Source organism: Salvelinus namaycush, chromosome 24, assembly GCF_016432855.1.
Source record: "Salvelinus namaycush isolate Seneca chromosome 24, SaNama_1.0, whole genome shotgun sequence".
NCBI lineage: Eukaryota > Metazoa > Chordata > Actinopteri > Salmoniformes > Salmonidae > Salvelinus > Salvelinus namaycush.
In genome coordinates, this window is record NC_052330.1 from 12,941,890 (window position 1) to 12,962,140 (window position 20,251).

The 20,251-nt window shown below is 45.6% G+C and overlaps 1 protein-coding gene across 1 annotated transcript in view; it reads right to left on the reverse strand.

The window, feature by feature from the left end:
* Positions 1–20,251, reverse strand: part of LOC120019294 (cation-independent mannose-6-phosphate receptor-like) — a 34,915-nt gene that overhangs the window by 6,881 nt on the left and 7,783 nt on the right. Inside the window, exons 3-44 of the mRNA XM_038962598.1 lie at positions 19,350–19,474; positions 18,734–18,832; positions 18,087–18,183; positions 17,864–17,975; positions 17,567–17,672; positions 17,196–17,355; positions 16,803–16,998; positions 16,592–16,695; positions 16,287–16,448; positions 15,915–16,061; positions 15,553–15,702; positions 15,275–15,412; positions 15,011–15,161; positions 14,651–14,828; positions 14,387–14,502; positions 12,680–12,839; positions 12,201–12,377; positions 11,966–12,067; positions 11,541–11,642; positions 11,172–11,346; positions 10,832–11,005; positions 9,466–9,615; positions 8,987–9,162; positions 7,344–7,431; positions 7,014–7,223; positions 6,766–6,896; positions 6,552–6,655; positions 6,298–6,428; positions 5,911–6,107; positions 5,706–5,832; positions 5,343–5,474; positions 4,771–5,033; positions 3,904–4,119; positions 3,584–3,733; positions 3,245–3,403; positions 2,883–3,084; positions 2,489–2,638; positions 2,146–2,380; positions 1,863–1,999; positions 1,380–1,497; positions 784–930; positions 27–211 (exon numbers count right to left, since the gene is read on the reverse strand). Of these exons, the coding sequence (XP_038818526.1) occupies positions 27–211; positions 784–930; positions 1,380–1,497; positions 1,863–1,999; positions 2,146–2,380; positions 2,489–2,638; positions 2,883–3,084; positions 3,245–3,403; positions 3,584–3,733; positions 3,904–4,119; positions 4,771–5,033; positions 5,343–5,474; positions 5,706–5,832; positions 5,911–6,107; positions 6,298–6,428; positions 6,552–6,655; positions 6,766–6,896; positions 7,014–7,223; positions 7,344–7,431; positions 8,987–9,162; positions 9,466–9,615; positions 10,832–11,005; positions 11,172–11,346; positions 11,541–11,642; positions 11,966–12,067; positions 12,201–12,377; positions 12,680–12,839; positions 14,387–14,502; positions 14,651–14,828; positions 15,011–15,161; positions 15,275–15,412; positions 15,553–15,702; positions 15,915–16,061; positions 16,287–16,448; positions 16,592–16,695; positions 16,803–16,998; positions 17,196–17,355; positions 17,567–17,672; positions 17,864–17,975; positions 18,087–18,183; positions 18,734–18,832; positions 19,350–19,474 (6,339 nt within the window). The remainder of the gene's footprint in view (positions 1–26; positions 212–783; positions 931–1,379; positions 1,498–1,862; positions 2,000–2,145; positions 2,381–2,488; positions 2,639–2,882; positions 3,085–3,244; positions 3,404–3,583; positions 3,734–3,903; positions 4,120–4,770; positions 5,034–5,342; positions 5,475–5,705; positions 5,833–5,910; positions 6,108–6,297; positions 6,429–6,551; positions 6,656–6,765; positions 6,897–7,013; positions 7,224–7,343; positions 7,432–8,986; positions 9,163–9,465; positions 9,616–10,831; positions 11,006–11,171; positions 11,347–11,540; positions 11,643–11,965; positions 12,068–12,200; positions 12,378–12,679; positions 12,840–14,386; positions 14,503–14,650; positions 14,829–15,010; positions 15,162–15,274; positions 15,413–15,552; positions 15,703–15,914; positions 16,062–16,286; positions 16,449–16,591; positions 16,696–16,802; positions 16,999–17,195; positions 17,356–17,566; positions 17,673–17,863; positions 17,976–18,086; positions 18,184–18,733; positions 18,833–19,349; positions 19,475–20,251) is intronic.

Sequence of the window (20,251 nt, forward strand, 5' to 3'; positions counted from 1 at the left end):
CTGTGTCTGGCACGTATGTCTTTTACCTTTGATGTAGTACTTGGCCTTGCTGGAGAAGCCGATCTTCCTCCTGTGGTCTCCATTGATCTTCACCTGGCAAATGTTGGCCCCCAGACACTTGGAGAAGGAGCTGTTGGTGATGCCTGACAGCTGGATGTCATAGATGTACTTGTCCCCGTTGGCGCGGATGTCCCCAGAGGCCTGGAAGAGCCTACAGAGTGGACAGGGAGACAAAAAACCTGGTCTGAGTACATTTATAAAAAGGCTTATTTCATCTTCCCTCTAGTACATTGCTAAATGTTTGTTTTCTGTTCCCTGGTGCAACTGTAGAGAGGTTCAACTGCGTCCGAGGAGGCCCACTGTTGTTGTGATAGTTCGGAGCATCATTTGACCATCTGATATAAGAGGCTTTGACCTGTGATCTTGCTCTGTCTGGGTTTAGGAAATCCTAATGTGAATCCAGTCACAGGCACTCCCGACTTGAGTTTGCATTAATTTAGCAAGTGAGGTTGTTATATGATACCGATAGAACGCAAAGAAGCTTGTTTAGCAATATATAACCTCAATGACCTGAAGAAAAACTGTTTTTTGGCCCAGCACATGAACTTGACTCATAACATGTTTCAACATAAGATGGTCAGAGTTAATGGTTTAACTCTGGCTGTATGATGGTTACTGCATGTCAATATCCTCATTAGTGGATCTGAAGGGTGAATGTGATAAATGACCTGGATTGTTGTGACAAAGTGGGTTGATTGAACTGTGTTGGTGATGAGGTGTCACCTGTGGTAGAGGGCCCCCAGGCTGAAGTTGGCCCCTGTATCGGGGACTTTGATGGTTCCATTGACCATCACCACCTCATGTTGTTGAACAGCGCATGCCGCACGCGTCTCCCAGCCCAGCACGAATTCACACGAGGCATCATCCACGCTACGCACAAACAGACAGAGACACAGAGTGTGTGTGTGTGTGGTACAGTGAGAGTTAACAAGCATCCGTCAAAGAGTGACAAATGAAACCGTGAGAGATGGAAAAGTTTAACTAGAAAAATAAATATGACGTTCCAGACTTGAAACTGATGTTTAAGTGGTCAATTTTCAACTCGGAAGGAGTTAGATCTGCCTCTTCAACTTGAACATTCAGTAACTTTTCCAAGTGTTATTCAGTTGGATAGAGGTTTATTTTACCCACAGGGCCACATATTTTTGCTGGCTGGAGGCCAGTTGGCTTTCCCCTGTCGGAGAGGTAACCTGGTCCCAGATCTGTTTGTGCTGAATAGCCAACAACAATACAAGTTGGTTATATAAGTCACAAAGAGATCTGGGACAGGGCTACAAGAGAGGAAGCTCTCCCAGGCTAACTACTCACAGCTCACTCACCTCAGCAGCTTGGGCTGGCCTATATTAGGACCACATGTCAGCTGGACCACTGTCTTGGCCTGGAGGCCGTTCCCACACACAGTGTCTCCCATAGCGTAGCTCACTAGGATCTTCTTATCTGGGAAAAGGAGGGTTGGTTAAAGGGGATACGTCTACCAGGACTAATATTACTGGGTTCCTTAAAGGGGATAAGTCTACCAGGACTAATATTACTGGGTTCCTTAAAGGGGATAAGTCTACCAGGACTAATATTACTGGGTTCCTTAAAGTGGATAAGTCTACCAGGACTAATATTACTGGGTTCCTTAAAGTGGATAAGTCTACCAGGACTAATATTACTGGGTTCCTTAAAGTGGATAAGTCTACCAGGACTAATATTACTGGGATCCTTAACAAAACACACAAACCTAAGAAGAACGTACGAAGTTTCAGTTCATTACACAAAACATGACATCTTGAAGTAAGTAAGTCTGTAAAACCCACCAGAGACTGCCATCTTCTGGGTGTAGACGAGGCCCAGGGTCTGGGTCTTCCCATCGCTGGTCTTCCGGCACACCGTGGCGCCCTCGGGGCAGTCTGGCAGGCCCCCATGGATCCCCTGGCACAGGTTGATGTAGTACCTGGAGATAGCAAAATGTTTTCTAGCGCCTAACCACTACTGTGCATGTTCAATCCTCGTCAAGTGGTACAGAGGGAGAGGAAGAAAGAAGGGAGAAAGGGAGAGAAGGAGAGAGAAAGAGAAGCAGTAGGGAAAAGCTAAACATACGCTGTTTTGTTGTGGCTGAACTTCCACGGCTCGGTGAGAGAGGAGAGAGTGCGCAGGTTGAAGGTCTGGTGCTGGTTCACCAGCTTACACTCCATCTTCTTCGGTGGGCACACAGCCGTGGTTTTCCACTGGAAGGTGGCAGCGCAGCCCTCTGTCTCACTCAGCAGCTGTGGGGTGCCATGGCCGGCTGACTGGTCACATGTGAACAGGATGGACGACTGCCTCTTCCCTGTCACTGAGACACGACACACACAGCAGAGTTGAGCACAGCTAAGCCCAGAGCCCCTAGGAGACATACACTCAAAATAGTTTCCTTTTACACACATTTCAACACAGTCATTACCGTGAACGCAGAATCCCCATTTCTTGTCCTTGTCAAAGTCACTGGTGGTGGCACACCATCGTCTCCCGTCCGTCATGCCCTCGGTTGTACACACCGTATACGACTTCTTCAGGAAGTTGAAGGGAAAGACGCAAACCTCATTCTCAGTCACTGAAATGGAGAAATGGAAACCATAAGGCACAAACGAGCTTCACTTTGAGATACAGCACAACAACAGGCTGATAAACACTTCATCAAAGCATCACAGGCTGCACTCTTATGTGACACCCTATTCCCTATAAGCCACTGCTACACTGGACACTGGTCAAACATTGTGCAATATATGTGGCATGAAGGTTGTCATTTGACTTGCCCATAGACACCAGGGTGTGGGACTGAGGATAGCCTGTCTAACCTGGAGGGCAGACGTCTCCTCCTCCGTACTGCATGATGACAGCCTGCTCCTCGTGTTTGTAGTCCATAGTCATGGCCTGGCTGATGCCATAGGAGAACGCTGATCCGCCCGGCGACTGCACACACACTGCACTGTGCTTACAGCTGGGGTCTGCCACCTCCCCACACACATTGATCTTATAGGTCTTTGAGCCGACAGGCACCTGGAAGAGAAAGACAATGGATGAAAAGGCATCATGAAAAAGAAGGACTACTTTCCAATGAATACATGTGTTAATGCATAGATGACACGTATAGCTAAGTATAACAGAACATGTAGACATGTTGAGGGTAAGAGGTCGCATATATAAAAGGTCAACCCACCTGAATCTCCCCAGAGAGGGGTGAGAGGTCAAAGGTGAACTGCAGCTGTGAGTCTGTCAGGGTGCAGCCTTTGGTCTGCGTGGCGTCAGAACAGACCACGGGAGTGGCCCACTCAAACACATACATACACTTGTGCTTCCTGATCATCTGGGGCGAGCCCTGGGGGGGACAGGAGAGGCTTTAATACCACAAAGACTAAACATGCACAAGCTTTCCAAGACGCCAAACCTAATTTTAGAGGAAAACTCTTTCAACACAAGAGCCATCAGTGAGAAAACAAGACAATGAGAGGTCTCTAATATACAGACATGTCATCTGTGCCACTGACGTGGTACTGACCAGCTCCAGGCCCCTCTGGCAGGTGAAAATGATGGTGGAGGTGTAGTTCTGGGTGGGGTCAGAGGGGCAGGCCGTGGTGCTGTTGAAGGTGATTGACACCTCATTGGTCACGCTGTTGAACTCCGGGCCGGAGGTGATTCGACCAATGTCCTGTTAGCAAGAGAGAGACACAGGGAAATGTATAATTGAACATGTTGGTTTGTAAACACAGAGGGAATACTATTGATGAGTGTTCATTTCTGCTGTCTGTGTCTGTCTGTGTGTGTGTGTGTGTGTGTGTGTGTGTGTGTGTGCATGCGTTTCTGTGTTTGTCGACTCACTATGGGGGGCCCTTGTTCAGGGTCCATGCAGACAGCGGCCCCTGGGGGACATGTGACCCCAGGGATGGGGTTTAGGGGCTGGCAGATGTTGATGTAGAAGTCAGGGGACTGGTCCTTGTCCACCAGGTCCTCGTTGGTGGCTGTGTAGTTGCCCGTCACGTGGATCAGAGGGGTTAGGTCGATTAGGGTAGAGCCGTTCAGGACTGAACACTTGACCTAGGGAACACATTACGAAAGTGAGACAGACGAGGGGTCTAGCAAAGACAAAAGGCATACCTCAGGCAGCAAAGTTGATGTTTACATATTAAAGTCGCTATTACAAAAATGTACATATATAATACACCTATCACAGTAAACCAATTCTAATGCAAAATTGACAGCTGTTAAGATTTGTACACCTCTATATGTCAGGTTAAACTCAACATACAAGTAATCTCTAAAGGTCTACCATTCAGCAGACTAAACATGACGTATTCACGTAGCCTTTTCTCTTCCACCTCATAGTGGTAACTAACAGTATAGTCATTTACGTAAATAGCACCTTAACTACTTAGTTTAGTTAGTCAACACAGACAGTTAGTTAGCCTCAGTAATCAGTTACAGTAGATGGGGCCTCTATCTGATGTCTACCACACTGCTACTTTATCAAGCAGCATACTGACTTGTTTGAAATGAGTCTACAAGGACTCACTGGTTGCCTGATCTGTATAGCATGACAGGTAAGCACGATTGAAGAAATTCCAGCTACCGTATCAAAAGGCAAATTGCCATAACGGTTACATCTATCCAATTCTTTCAGATCTACTAAGTTTAAGGGGTAGGAGGCTATGGGTTGTTTTGGAATTGGGAAGCGCCACCGGTCATTACCTGGTGTTCACACACCAAGGGCGTGTGCCAGGAGAAGAAGTGTGTGCACGTGTTCTTGTCCGAGTCCACCAGTACCGGCCCCGTGCTGGCCTCACCGTGGGCCTTGCACACAAAGCTGATGATGCTCTTGTGTGTGAGGGCGGGGTTGGCGGCACACACAGCCCCGCCCTCATAGGTCAGTTCCACCACCTGGTCCAGGTATGACAGCTTCCTGTTGGCCCGCCCGCCACTCAGAGCACTCTTGGTCTCCTTGATACACACACCTGCACACACATCAAAACGACCATAAGTGACCATCTTCATTGATACATTTCAAGACAATAGGGACTACAGAGCCAAAGACCATTACATAACCCAGCTGCATAAACCACCATCTTCTTGAAAAGTGGGTTTAATCTTTAAACAGCTGTCTTGTGACCCGTGTCTGGTCCATGGCTCAGTGACCTCATCATTGCTGGCCAGCTGACATTGGCAGGACTGTTAAATGATTGCTGTGGGAATCAAGCTTTTACCAGTAAGGGGCAGAGATTTCATAGCCAAACCAGAGCTTGTGAGATATAACATTGTTGTACCTGTGTCTGGTTCACAGCCTGCGTTGGCTACTTCCCCACACACGTTGAGCCGGAACATCTTCCTAGGGTGCAGGTTGTCGTACAAAGTGTAGCCTCCCTCCTGGCTTAGTTCGTTCAGGTCAAAGAGGTGGCCTGGGTTCAGGAGGGCAGCACAGTACAGACAGGTATCAAAACAAAACAATAGCACATGGAGGAGTTGCTCACTAACTCTTTGCAGTGGCGTGCCTGACTGCACTGAGATCCTACGAGAACGGTGGTATTTTCCCATGTTAATCATACTTAATGCAAATACCTTTTCAGAATGGTAACATGGCCTAGTGTAGGCAGACCCCTTTCACTTTTCAGTGTTGGAGTGGGACTCACCGGTGACTGGATTGGTGACTCTGCAGTCTCCATGCTGGCTGCTGTTGAGGGGGCAGGCGGCTGCAGTGAACCACACAAAGGTGTAGACACACTCCTCTATGGCCGTTATCAGTGTAGGCCTTGAGTCCTGGGACAGGAGAAACATGTTCAGTCTACTCAGCCTGTGTTACGTGTGTGTGTGTGTCTGATGTCTATGATCCCTTACCACTTTGTCCCGGTCACATTTGAAGCGTACAATGGTACTCTTATTCCTCTGTCCACCAGGACACATCTCTCCGTTGGTGTACTTGAGTACCAGGATGTTCTGGTCCCACTGTGGCGCCGACTCGGCCTCTCCCAGACTCACATAGTGCTCCCCGCTCTTCAGACAGGACGCTGCGTTGGACGGACACTTCCAGGAGCCTACAACATGAGGAGAGAAATATGTATCCTATGGTTCAGAAGGCGAGCATAATTGCACCACATTCAAACTGTGACTGAAGACTTTACGAGAAGGTTGATGTTTGTTCACACAAATGGGGAAATTAAAACTACACAGGAACCACCAGTGTCCTTCATATAAAGGATGCTGGTGTTGAGGATAGGCACTTACCCCCCTGTTGCACCAGAGACTTGCAGACGTTGATGTAGTAACGCTCCTGCTGCCCAGTGCTGGGCTCCACCACCCAGTTTCTGGAGTCCAGGGCCAGAGAGGAGAGGTCGTACGAGTTTCCATTAGAATCTCTGTGTGGGGAAAAATACCGAACAGTCAGTCGGAAATAACTGGCAAAGAGGAAACTAGTCATTGTCTGGGAGGAAGAGAAGGTTGTGTTGGGAAGAGAGCTCCCAGAATAGAACTATCCATACTGGTAGGAGCAGCTGGTAGTCTTGACTGGGATACAGGCGAGAGCAGTACGCCAGGTAAACAGGTAGGTGCACTCCGCAGTCTCCTTGATGAACTCTGGCACCCCCTACATGCAGAAACACCACAACAACCCAGTAACTCCCACATTCACAAACACTTTGGGATGAGCATAGATGTCATATTACACGTTTGCTCTTTAGCTTCACTTCGACTCACAGGGTTCATTTTAGGATGACAGGAGAAGTAGATCTCTGTGGATCTCTGGTAGATCTTGTGGCATGTCTCCCCACCAGTGTAGTTGAGGACGATCTGATCTCCAACATAGCTCAGATTCTGTGAGGCCATCCCTGTGATGAATAATCAACCAGCTGTTTCTCAGAGGTTTTATCAATTACTACCAAAAGAACATCAAAGCTTTATAAAGAAGCTGAACCAACTCAAGATATTTTGACAGATTTACATACCAGCGATTCTGTGGGTGCTGTCTTTCACCTGACAGGCTGACACCTGGTCATTTCCTGTGTCTTTGTGTGTGCAGATCCCTCTCTTAAGCCCCCCGCAGACAGAGAAGTGGTACTGGTACTGGCCACTCTTCACCATGTAGTCCTTCCCTGACAGGGAACTCATGTCAAACATGTAGCCACTTCTGGGGTCCTTGACTTTACAGTTTTCACCTGCAGGAGTCAGGGAGAGGAGAGTTACCTTAAGCACGATGGTGACACTGGTGGAGAAAAGTATCAGTCTTAGCCAGAGCCACGACACTAAACATGGCAGCCTCCTCCTCCAAAACCTACCCTGAGCACTGGTGAGAGAACACGCCTCGGAGGTTCTCCAGATGAACACATACTCACAGCCGTCTTGACGGTCAAATACAGGAGAGCCCTGTTGGTAAATGAACCAAACATGAAAAATATACAGTACCAGACAAAAGTTTGGACACACCTACTCATTCAAGGGTTTTTCTTTATTCTTACTATTTTCTACATTGTGGAATAATAGTAAAGACATCAACACTGAAATAACACATGGAATCATGTAGTAACCAAAAAAAAAGTGTTTTTTTGTGGAATTGCTTTCCTTCTTAATGCGTTTGAGCCAATCAGTTGTGTTGTGACAAGGTAGGGGTGGTATACAGAAGATAGCCCTATTTGGTAAAAGACCAAAGGGAAACGACAGTCCATCATTACTTTAAGACATGGTCAGTCAATCCGTAACATTTCAAGAACTTTGAAAGTTTCTTCAAGTGCAGTCGCAAAAACCATCAAGCGCTATGATGAAACTGGCTCTCATGAGGACCTCCACAGGAATGGAAGACCCAGAGTCCTCTGCTGCAGAGAATAAGTTAATTAGAGTTACCAGCTTCAGAAATTGCAGCCCAAATAAATGCTTCACAGAGTTCAAGTAACAGACACATCTCAACATCAACTGTTCAGAGGAGTCTGCATGAAATCAGGCCTTTGTGGTCAAATTGCTGCAAAGAAACCACTACTAAAGAACACCAATGAGAATAAAAGACTTACTTGGGCCAAGAAACACGAGCAGTGGACATTAGACCGGTAGAAATCTGTCTTTTGGTCTGATGCGTCCAAATTTGAGATTTTTGGTTCCAACCTTTGTGTCTTTGTGAGACGCAGAGTACTGTAGGTGAATGGATGATCTCTGCATGTGTGGTTCCCCACCGTGAAGCATGGAGGAAGTGGTGTGATGGTGTGGGGGTGCTTTGCTGGTGACACTGTCAGTGATTTATTTAGAATTCAAGGCACTTAACCAGCATGGCTACAATAGCATTCTGCAGTGATACGCCGTCCCATCTGCTTTGCGCTTAGTAGGACTATCATTTGTTTTTCACCAGGACAATGACCCAACACACCTCCAGGCTGTGTAAGGGCTATTTGACCAAGGAGAGTGATGGAGTGCTGCATCAGATAACCTGGTCTCCACATTCACCGGACCTCAACTCAAATGAGATGGTTTGGGATGAGTTGGACCGCAGAGTGATGGAAAAGCAGCCAACAAGTGCTCAGCATAAGTGGGAACTCCTTCAAGACTGTTGGAAAAGCATTCCAGGTGAAGCTGGTTGAGAGAATGCCAAGAGTGTGCAAAGCTGTCATCAAGGCAAAGGATGGCTGTCATCAAGGCAAATATATTTTGATTTGTTTTTTCACACTTATTTGGTTACTACATGATTCCATGTGTTAATTTCATAGTTTTGATGTCTTCACTATTATTCTACAATGTAGAAAATAGTAAAAATAAAGAAAAACCCTAGAATGAGTAGGTGTGTCCAAACTTTTGACTGGTACCGTAGGGATTAGGAGAGAACATATGGTAAATGGGATCAGTAACATCAATAAGTAACATTTCATACAAATTCTTGCCACTCTACGGCCATAAGATGTGAGAGCATTCCCATAGAGAGCAAGTGTAGGTCACTCACAGGGTTGTCGTCACACTGGAAGATGATACGTGTGGAGTGGTGGCCTTTGTCACAGCGGTCCCCGTTGAGATAGACGATGCTGATGGAGCCGTCAGAGGCCACCTGGGGGCTGGACTGGACGTAGCCCAGGTTTACACCTTTACCATCCATGGTGCCACATGCACCCAGGAGACCATCTGCAGATGGACGAGGACAGTTAGCGAAGGACGGCATTAACACTGACAGTACCTCACACACGGAGAGACAAACTAATCGACTCCTTTGTGGTACAAACGTATAAAAAGACAACACTCATATGTTTGTATACAGTCTGACTGAAACACTTAAAACACTCTTCTATACTGTACACATGCATGTAGTCAAACGCAAAAGCTGAACATCAATTAATACTGATTGACTGATGGAACAGAACCCTTTTTATCCTCATAAAGGCCAAGCGATGACCTGGCCTTCACATAGGCTAATTGCATGCGACTCACCGGGGCATCCCTGGACTGGAGGCAGAGGTCTACACACGTTGATGAAGAAGCGGCGTTTCTTGGCCTGCTCAGACGTGTCGATGGCCACCCAGGGACTGTCTTCACTGTCCCTGCTCAGGTGACTCAGGTCATACACGTTACCGTGGGAATCTGAAAGAGTAGAACAACAATCACTCTGTGAATCCAGGATGAGAAGCTGAACAATATCTTTCAATTAATATGAAGACCCATTTCTATGACCAGAGTTTGATAAAGTGAATAAAGTTATATGCCACGTTAGAGCCATACTGAAGACATCTATACCGTTTTGAAGAGATTAATACAGGGGTTCTCAATTCTCGCTATCCCAACCATGTGAAAGAAATATGTCACTAACAGCCAATGTTCACAATTTTTTTGGGGTCTATGGCAGTCAATTGCAAAAAATTATAACAGTATTTCTGATTGTCTTCTCACCTCACTATCACATACAGTACATTTAATGTGGGGCTATGACAGTCAATTGCAAATTAGTCTAACATGTCTCTAATGCCACGTTCAAAACAACTGGGAACTAGGAAATCTCAGACTTCCGAGCATTCAAGACAACTCGGAAAAAACAAGCTCCGACTGGGAAATATCGTTTTGAACGGTCATCTAACTCGGAATTCCAACTCGGGAACTCGTGCTTTTTTCTAAAGTTCCGACCTGAAGATCACTGATGTCATGATTTGACCTAGATGTCTTGAAAGCACCATTATCTCACCACCACTAATGAGATGGGTGTGCTTGATGCATGTCGCGTCAGAGCTTCTCAAAGTCAGGGGGTATGGTCAACAGTGCGCACCTCATCTCTGCTGTCACATCCAAACTGGATTGATATTTGGTTTTAATGCAGACCAGAGATCTGAATTCAGCTTCACACAGATATGAGCTGGCGAAGGGTACCATGGGTTTTAACACTCTGTGGGAGGAGGCAGGATATAATTCCCTTTGAGTCAGGAACCAAAAGTCCTCTGTAGTGACCCGTGAAGCCATTGTCTGCAGCATTCGGTCACATGACAGCTTGAGAGGCCCCACTTGACTTTGCACTTGAATCATTCTGATTCAAGTGCAACGGTTAAGTGTGGTCTTTTCCCACCATTTAAGGGCTCTCTATGGTGGAATTGTATATTTTGGATTTCAATACAAAAAACAAATATTAGATTTTGAAGGTTAACCACATTACAATGATTGTGAGATACAAAGACGATACATTTTTAACAAAATATGTTTTTTGTGGGGGATTTTGAAAATTCTCCCGCAAATCCATTTTCATATCAGGCGACCCCACATGGGTTCGCGACCCCTAGTTTGGGAACTGCTGCCTTAACAGTTTTGTTCCTACCAGTGACACGACAGTCCACAGGGGCAGGGATGCATGCCAGGGCTGTGTAAAACTCAAATAAGACATCGTGTGTGACGAGTGTGGACGAGCTGAGCTCCTCTCGGACCAGTTTCAGAGTGCCGAGGTGGGCGTCCTGGTCACAAACAAAACTAATGGTGAAGGTGTCCCTGGTGCCTGGGGGGGGGGGAGGGAGGAAACAAGTTAGTGCTCAGACTAAAACATTCATAACCTGACTTTAGTGTCACAACATGCATTTCGTTCAGACTTCCATATTCCAGCAATGCTAATTGAGCCCCAGGGTTAGCCCTTAGTGAGTGATGGTTGGATCCATTGAATGTACCTGTAGGCTTGTTCATGTCTCCTTTGTATGTGAGTGTGAGCAGGCCGTCAGTAGAGTACTGTAGAGATCTCTCCACTCCCACAGGACCAACAACCAGGCCACTGTCCAGCTCACAGCCAGCTACAGGCTTCCCCTGGTCCTTCCCACACTCTGCCACCTCGCCACAGATATTCACCTGGGGGGGGGGGGGCAGTGTCATATAGGTCAGGCATATAGGCATGTAGGTCTTGTCTCCGGTAGGAGACAGGAAATTCACCTCAGGAAGTAGGTGCCAGGGCTAGCCCGGGGAAATGGAATGGAAAATGCACATTATTCACAATTTCTGCTATGACCTGAGGCCACAACACAGAGTGCTTGACTGTGACTTACCACAAAGGTTTTCCCATTGCCTTCAGCCTTGTAGCCAGTCTCGGAGGCCAGAGGAAGCAGATTGAACTCAAAGCCAGTGTTGGGATCCCTCACAGAGCAGGTCTGCCATACAATAGAACCATCAAGAAAAATGATTGATGAGACCTCAGCCAATCTAACAGGTCTTTACAGACATCATGCGCCCATTTCAGGTGAAAGAGAAAGAGAGCCTGTGACGCGACTTCCGCTTTTGGACTTAACAAAGCGAAACTCCATCTTAACTTCCACATTTACTGGATTGGTTGAACATTGAAGAGAACCTCCCCCGACAGTTACTAGTAAGAAAGAAACCCCACTCAGGCGTTTCTTTTACACCTGCTATGTTAGGTTAGACATCATGACAAACACTATAATGCTTCCAGTTGATGTGGAATGTAACAGCTCACCATGTTCTGGTCATCAGCAGTACTGATGGCACAAGCTGCCCCGGTCTCCCACATGAAGTTGGCAGTACAGTTCCCATAATTGAGGAAACGAGGGCCGGACGACTGCAAATACAGAAAAAGACAGGCACATCTCAGTGTTACAATCCTAGGCAGACATAAAGATTAAACATAAAGATTAAACAAAATCTGATTTCTTTTTGACACAGGGCCCTATAAAATATGCCATTCCACTTACCACAAATCCTCTGGAGCAGACCAGGTGGATACGTGTGGTGTAGGTGAGTTTCAGGCCGTCTGAGATGCACTCGGAGCCGTCTGTGTACTCCAGCAGCAGGCGGTCCTTCTCCTCGATTGCTGGACCTCTCTTAGCCAGGCCCATATTAGTGACAGAAACTGTTTCAGACAGAATGCCCTGATGACAACAACACAGAGAAAGTCCAGTCACATCGAGCTACAGTCCAGTACTAAGACAGACCCACAGTGGATGGCTACCAGAACCAGAAGAGGGATACTACCAACCATACCTTCAATTTATATCAACAACTAAAATTGTAATAATTTTTTAGGAATAGTCTCTAAACTTTTTAATACTGTTTATTAATGCGCTAATGTCAGAAATTGTGAAACTGACGTTCCATGACCCAAACAATGTTTAGCACACATCCTAGTGTGTAAAACTCATCCTACAGGATATCCCACAGCTCTGACACTAACCTGCTGAGGCTGGTATTTCATCTGGCAGACAGAGGCTTGGCGGTCACAGCCCTGCACGGGGTTCAGAGGACGACACACGTTGATGTAGTACTTCCTCAGGTTGTTAGGGTCAGACAGGTCCATGGCCTGCCAGTTCCTCCCTCCACTAGACCGGGAAAGACTGGGAGAGGACAGAGAGGAGGGTTACACTAATTATTCCTCAAATATTGCTTAATGTCTGCCTTCATCGGACTTAACTAGGACTGGGAGCTTTTCATGACCTGACCAGTACAAATTCTAAGCCGTAGTCATTGACCACGTTTACATGCACACAGTATTCCGAATAGTAACTCATATCCCGCTTAAGGTCTTATTCGGGATAAGCGGTTTACATGCACCTTTGATATCCCACTCACGAGTATCCCTGTATTCATGAATAAACAGAATGTTCCTCATTTAAGTTCATATGGATTAAATGGAACAGTAACTGAAATATTTCAGGGAACAGGAGTGGAGAAAATGTGAATGCACATATAACGTGTTATCTTTGACACTTATGCAAGCAGACAGTATTTCAAAACACATAAAATATGCAGCCAAGATAAGATTTCAGGTTATCAGAAAAGTGTTTTGTTTTCTCAGCTTTTCATTTCCTTAAAACCGGTCAAAATGATGACATTTGGACATTTTGCACAGGAACAATCTTTTGCACAACAAAACAATCTGTTTTGGAGTTGTTGCGTTTCCTCAGCGGTCCCTAAACGAAACAGACCGGTGTTAACTAGATCACTAATATATTCATTTTTTCAATGTAAGACGTTATTCTGGTGAGCACACCTTTATTTTGTCTTCTGGGGGAACAAGTTATGACAGAAGAGAAGCTGCATATATCTAACTAACTATACTGCCCTACCAAGCAAAAAGGCAGTAGCGTGGAACTGAGAAAAACTGCTTTTATTTACCTTGGTTTCACAGTAACTTTATGCAGTTACTGTTAACATGACCCGCATTTTCTCCAAAACACAATACGAGGCAGGATACTTGTCCACGTGATTAAGCATGTATTTAAATGTAGCAAAAATGCCTAACTCATTTTCGACCAAATGAGCAGTTACTGCCTTTTTGCTTGGTAGGGCAGTATAGTTGACAAACAAATGGCTTACCAAAAGTAGGAAAATATAATATGGCCTACCAAATGTCGGAAATTATAAGCAGAAACGTTCTTAAATTAAGGGGGAAAGTAGCCAGTAGGCTATACGGTCCAGTACGGAGTATCAGAAAAATCGATTATTATGGTGGATATACAGTAACTGCGCAGGTAGCCTACTTTAAGTTATTTGTTTGACAATCAGATTAAAACATCACACAACACCCATACTATGCAAAACTGAGCCTACGCAGACCGCGAAAAACAACAGTCAACAGGATAAGATGTTTACATGCCACAGTATCCCGTTTAAGATAGCATATCCCAGGCATCTTATCCAGGTTTCTCATAACCAGGATACAAGCTTTTTCGGGTTACTGTAAATGGGATGATGATGATTAGATGCGTCAACTCAAAAACAGAATACTTGAGTAACCCGAATAATAACGGGATATTCGTGTGCAATTAGTGTGCATGTAAACGTGGTTACTGTCTATACCTGGAGTTTTTCCAGATCAAGCTTTGTGGTTCGGGAAAATTCCCGGCTCTAGTCATAACATATCCTTGTGCAGGGGTCTCACCTGGACAGGTCATACTGGTCCAGTGTGTTGGGGTCTGTCACCACACACTCATGTGGCCGCTCTGGACAGGCGTAGGACGTATACCACCTGAAGTTATAGGTGTAATTGTCCTCGGCCTGTGAGGATCAATATGGTTATGAAAGTGGAATATTCATGGTAAATGATTTTACAGTTGAATCACAGCATAGGTGAACCATACGAGGAGCTACTTATTAGCGATTGGATGAGCTCTGTCAGCAGCACATGACAGGACCCAATCAGTACCTGAAACTCAGGCTTGCCGGCGCCGGCCTCTCGGTCACAGAGGAATGAGATCATGGTGGAGCGCAGTGTGTGCTGCACGTTGTTGTACCGAGAGCCGTTGCTGTAGGACAGCTTGATCATCCCGTCATAGTAGGACAGCTGAGAGTTAAACGCCCCCAGGCTCCATGAGTTAGAGCCACTGTAGCAGACAGACACACCAAACAGAAGAACAGAAGCTAAAACATTCAGTCCACCTCAAACATTAGTCGGAACTCTAAAGCACATTTACAAAGCCCAGATACAAGCTTTTCCTACTACTGTTAGTGGGCATGTCCACCTCCTCTATATTCATAAGGATTTATTTAGTATGATAAAACATGCCTCTGGTCCACCTGACAGGCCCCGGCTTTCAGAGGGCATTTGGCTGCAGTGACAGAGCCACAGACGTTAATGAAGTAGTCATAATCTCCATTGGACATATTGTAAAAGCCTCCTCCAGGTTTAGACAAGGGGGACAGGTCAAATGAGAATCCTGTAGAGCGAAGACAAAAGAGAATCAGTAGTATTATTGCATTAAACAGCCAATAGTGTATCATATCTCCATCGCTGGTAGGCATCTGGGTCCAGTGGGTCCGTGTGACCTACCAGCTTGGGGGTCTTCCACCTTGCAGTTGTCCCCCACTGTCCTGGACATGACACAGGCTGCAGCCGTGTACCACTCAAACTCATACACACAGCCATCACTGGACACGCTTCGCATGATGGGGGCACTCTCTAGATCACCTGGATAGGAGGACAGGGGGGAGAGGGGACACACAAAGAAAGTTGAACAAGTAGACTGAACGCTAGCTAGCTCCACTTTCAGGCACTTCCTTGTTCACCTTCAACTCTGCAGCTAACTTACAAGTCTATCTAACACTCACCTGGCTTGCATTTCAGAATCACGATGCTCTTCATTTTCATGTTCTTCCTGCATTCATCTCCCTCTGTGTAGACCAGGCGTATGTCGTTGCTGTCATTTCTTTTTGTCGGGGAGGTGAGGAATTTGCCCAAGCTGATAACTTTGTCTTTTCCTAAAAGAGAGGATGGAATACATGTTAAGGACAACAAATAATTTTGTTTCTGATATTTGATAGATTGCTGTGTATAGATTAGCGTCTCAGAGTAGGAGAACTGATCAGGTACCCCTGTTCTTTCATCATTGAAATGGCTAAACATATCCTAGATCAGCACTCCAACTCTGAGATGCTTTATGAAAACAGACCCAGATCTTCTCCAGACTTACCCACGGCGCAGATGGCAGCGTCCTCAGGGCATGTACTGGTGGCCCCCTGCTGGAGGACTTTGTGACACACGTTGACGTAGAAACGCATTTTGGCTGACTTGGGGGCGTTGGCGTCCACAGCCTCCCAGTTCTGGGCCGACTCAGACTCTGAAAGACAGATAACACCAAGAACAGAATGTTACGTGGTTTAACCTCCATATTTAAATGTGTTAGGGCTCGGATCACTTTCACTTCAAGTGTAAAATTGGAAGTCAGGTCCTGGGCATTTACATTCATAAATAATGATGTTCAACTCAAGGTTTCAGTACTATGTCTGCTATAGCCCATGCAACAGCTCTCTGTGAATAGAGATGATCCAGGACTCCATCTTACCAGGGTAGCGTGTTAAGGGGGACAGGTCATAGTGTTTATACTGGCTGACCCTGCAGAGTAGATCCTCCTCCTCCTTGACACAGGCGGAAGCCGTCTGCCAGTCAAAGTAATAGGTGCAGTCTGTTTCACCAGCGAACACAGGCGAGCCTCTGCCGTCGTTTCCTGTGAATCACACAAATGAGGAAATGAGGAAGAGTAATAATGAGAATGTGATGGATAAGACTTGTGATGGATAAGAAGAAAGTATTGTTCATTTAAAAAAAGGGCCTTGTTTTCTCCTTAGACATGCTATGGGTTATGCTCACCTGCTGTTTTGTTGCACTCAAAGTTGATGATGGTCATGCGCTGAAAGCCAGAGCTGCACCTGCTCCCATCTGGATAGATCAGTGTCAGGTCGCCATCGGAGTACCTGGAATAGAGCGAAACAAAACATTAATGTTCCAAATTACAAAGAGAAGGAGAGACAAGCTGAGATGGAGAGAGATGAAGAGAAAATATGTATTCCTATTAAACAACCTTAGTGTTTGATTGTGGTATCTCCCAGCTATCTTTTTGCTTTGATCTCCCGTTGCTTTGACTTGGCAAGCGGACACATAGTGCGGGTCGCCACCGCACTCTCCTGCCTTGATTTCCCCGCACACATTCAGGTAGTAGAAATAGTTGTCCTTCCCATCGCTGCTCTTGGCCTCAGCCATATAGGGGTCGTCTGTAGCTACACACACAGAACGTGACACAATGATATTAGTTATGTGTATCTCAACACGTTATCATTCACTGTTAGAGGAACTGGCTTCAACTGTGAACTGAATTAGCCAGAGTCAGTGAGAATTAGAAAGGTCACATGATTACACATAGCATTGCATTGTCAAATGTTTCTCAAAGCCTGTGTGTGGTGCTGGGCGGACTCACAGCCAAGAGTGAGGTGGGTGAGGTCTATGTTGATGTCGTGCTGCTTGCTGGTCAGGGTGCAGTTGTGACTCTCTAGGTAGTCTCTGTGGCAAGCATACTCCGTCACCCACTCTACCTCATACCTGCAGTTGGACTTGGCTGTCATCTTGGGGTCAGTACCCTGTAATGGCAATGTCAAAGGTCACACACACACAATAAAAATTTAAGAGATATTGTACTTTAATACAAAGGGTTAATGTGTAGGTTGACATGTGGAGCATACTTCTATTTGATGAATTACCACTATTCCATGTGTTAATTCTGTAGTATGATGAATAGTATGGTTTGATCAATGGATAATCCCATGGGACAGACACCCAGGTCTCTTTTACCTCCTGCCTGCGTGAGGGGCAGATGAAGGTGATGGTGACAGCAGGGGTGTGGCCGCTGCAGAAGTCCGGCGTGCTGTCCGAGGCTTCCTCGTATCGCAGCTCCAATCTGGCACGGTGAGAAAAAGAGAGAAATCAGCCATTCAGAAAGGCAATGCAGCTCTGGGGCCGGTCGATAACCGGTCAGCATGAAGGTCGCTCAGCAATTATCAAGCTTGAGGTAGACTAGAGACCGAGGATGCTAGCTAGCGGTTAGCATGGTCTTTGTGCATGGACAGGTTAGCATTAGCATGGCTATACCTGTCACTGGAGGCCAGCTCTAGCTGGGTAGTGGGTAGGCCCATGCTGAAGGAGCCCTTGCTGGTGGTCAGGCAGGCAGCAGAGCCCGCGGGGCAGTGGCTCTCTGGACGGTCTGGGGAGGAAGCAGAGCCATTTTTGCCACAATACGAAGCAATAAGAAAAACCAATGGCACTAACATCTTCAATTAATCATAAGAAAATTAATACTATTAAAGAAACATACTTAGGCTTCTGCATATGTTAATATAAAAGTCAACTTCATCATCGGAGTCATCCACCAGGTAACCATCTGTGAGTTTGATGAGTGGGTTCAGATCATGCTTTTTCCCATCCGTGTCAAAGACATAGCAGGGGACCTAGACACAGAGTTAAAAAGGTAGAATTACAACATGACAGGAAGAGTTTCAGTGTGTTTTGGCACATACTGTAACTGAAGTACAATATAATAGTGGAATGAGTTGATATTTAAATGAAAACACATTTCTTTATTCTTTTTTTTCTCTCTAAAGGTAGCCTAGTGGTTAGAGCATTGGGCCAGTAACCGAAAGGTTGCTAGATCGAATCCCCGAACTGACAAGGTAAAAATCTGTCGTTCTTCCCCTGAACAAGGCAGTTAACCCACTGCTCCTAGGCTGTCATTGTAAATAAGAATGTGTTCTTAACTGACTTGCCTAGTTAAATAAAGGTTAAATAATAAATAAAAATACACAAGAGACAGCGAGTGAATTTTCCACTGGAGAATGTGCCTGTCACAGACTCACCTCCCCCTACACTGCCACGCGCGCCTGCCTGCATACAGACCACTGAGAGGTGACACACACACACACACACATCCTGTTGTGTCAGCTGCACTTCACTATTCAGACATACCTCTTTATCAGGCTTGTATTTATTCTTTTTGCAGGCTGCATATGTTCTCCATTCAAAGTAATGAACACACTGGGCCACAGTTACAAACTCTGGTGTTCCCTGGGGGGGGAAGAGCAAAAACAAAGTTTTAGTTGACATATGACATGACAGTTAGTTTCATCTCCTCTCTGCTACAATACATGTGATGACATACAAGGAAGTCACTACTAGAGGAACTGGACTACCATGATAATTGTGCTTGTTCAGTTGCAAAGCTACCATTCCAGCCATGATCACTGTCAATACCGCAATCACATGGTTACACAACACTGCTTATCAACAGGCAGGCCAGGTACTAATTCTAAAGATATTACATCACTATATGCTATTTAATATCATGTTTCATTCACGCTTCTGTTTCTAGAGAGATCTTAAAAATTTTCAATAAAGAGAACACCACAATATTTATAGTTTCATTTCACCATCAGACTGACAAACAGACATGCTTTGCGGTAAAATCCTTCTCAACCTAAACCCACAAGTGTGATTTGACAGGAAATTCATAAGCAGCCTTCAATACGTACCATTTCCATGACTACTCTTCATTTGTAATGACAGGTGCGACTAGGTGACTTACCATAGTCTTCCCACACTGGAAACTGATGCTGCTCTGGACATTAGTCCCACTACTGCCTGGGCACTTCTCAGTGCTGTTGAAATCTATCACGCTGCTCTCAGTCGCCTTCTTCAAGGACAGTTCACCTGAAAATAGAAGTGGATGAGTGAGAAACGCATGCCTCTTTAAACATGCAAATGCTAAAAGAAGTACTATAATTGTTTATGGATTTATTTCGGTAGGCTATACTGAACACTGCACTACCTACAAAACAAACAGTTCACCAAAACCCAGAACTTTCCCAGTGGTTTCTAGCGGATGATTAATACAGATTTCAACTGAATCTGAAGCCTCCACCAACTCCCACAGTCCCTACAGTGGTGGGGTCAAAGCTTTACGGCACAGGATCAGGAAGGTTAAGTAGTCGAGGACATTTTTCTGCTGAGCTGTCTGGCCGTGTACAGTCCAGAGAGATAAACAGCATGGGAATATGACCCACTGGACAACACTGCCTATCTCTGTCTGGTCTGCCAACAGCCCGGCCCCTGGGCAGGCTCCATACATACATTTACAGCTAAACTCCAACTGGAGAGAGAACAAACTTTATGACCAGTTATAACCAGTTATTCCCCTCTAACCACATTGGCTGTACTTTGTTTCCCAGGGGCAGAATACAGCAAGGACTAACTGCTTTTCACAGCAGAAAACTCCTTCTCAGGGATAGGTGACGAGGTTTAGGGTGCAGCACCAACTGCAAAGCTGTATGTAACCATCACTAGTCTATTTAAACATGTTCTACCGTTTGTCCCAGATAGCACTGAATAAACAGACACCGCTATTAGCTTTTATTGATTGTACTGTAATTTGATTGCAGTGACTGTATCCACCTCTGTGTTAGTGAACACTGTCACACTCACAAGTTC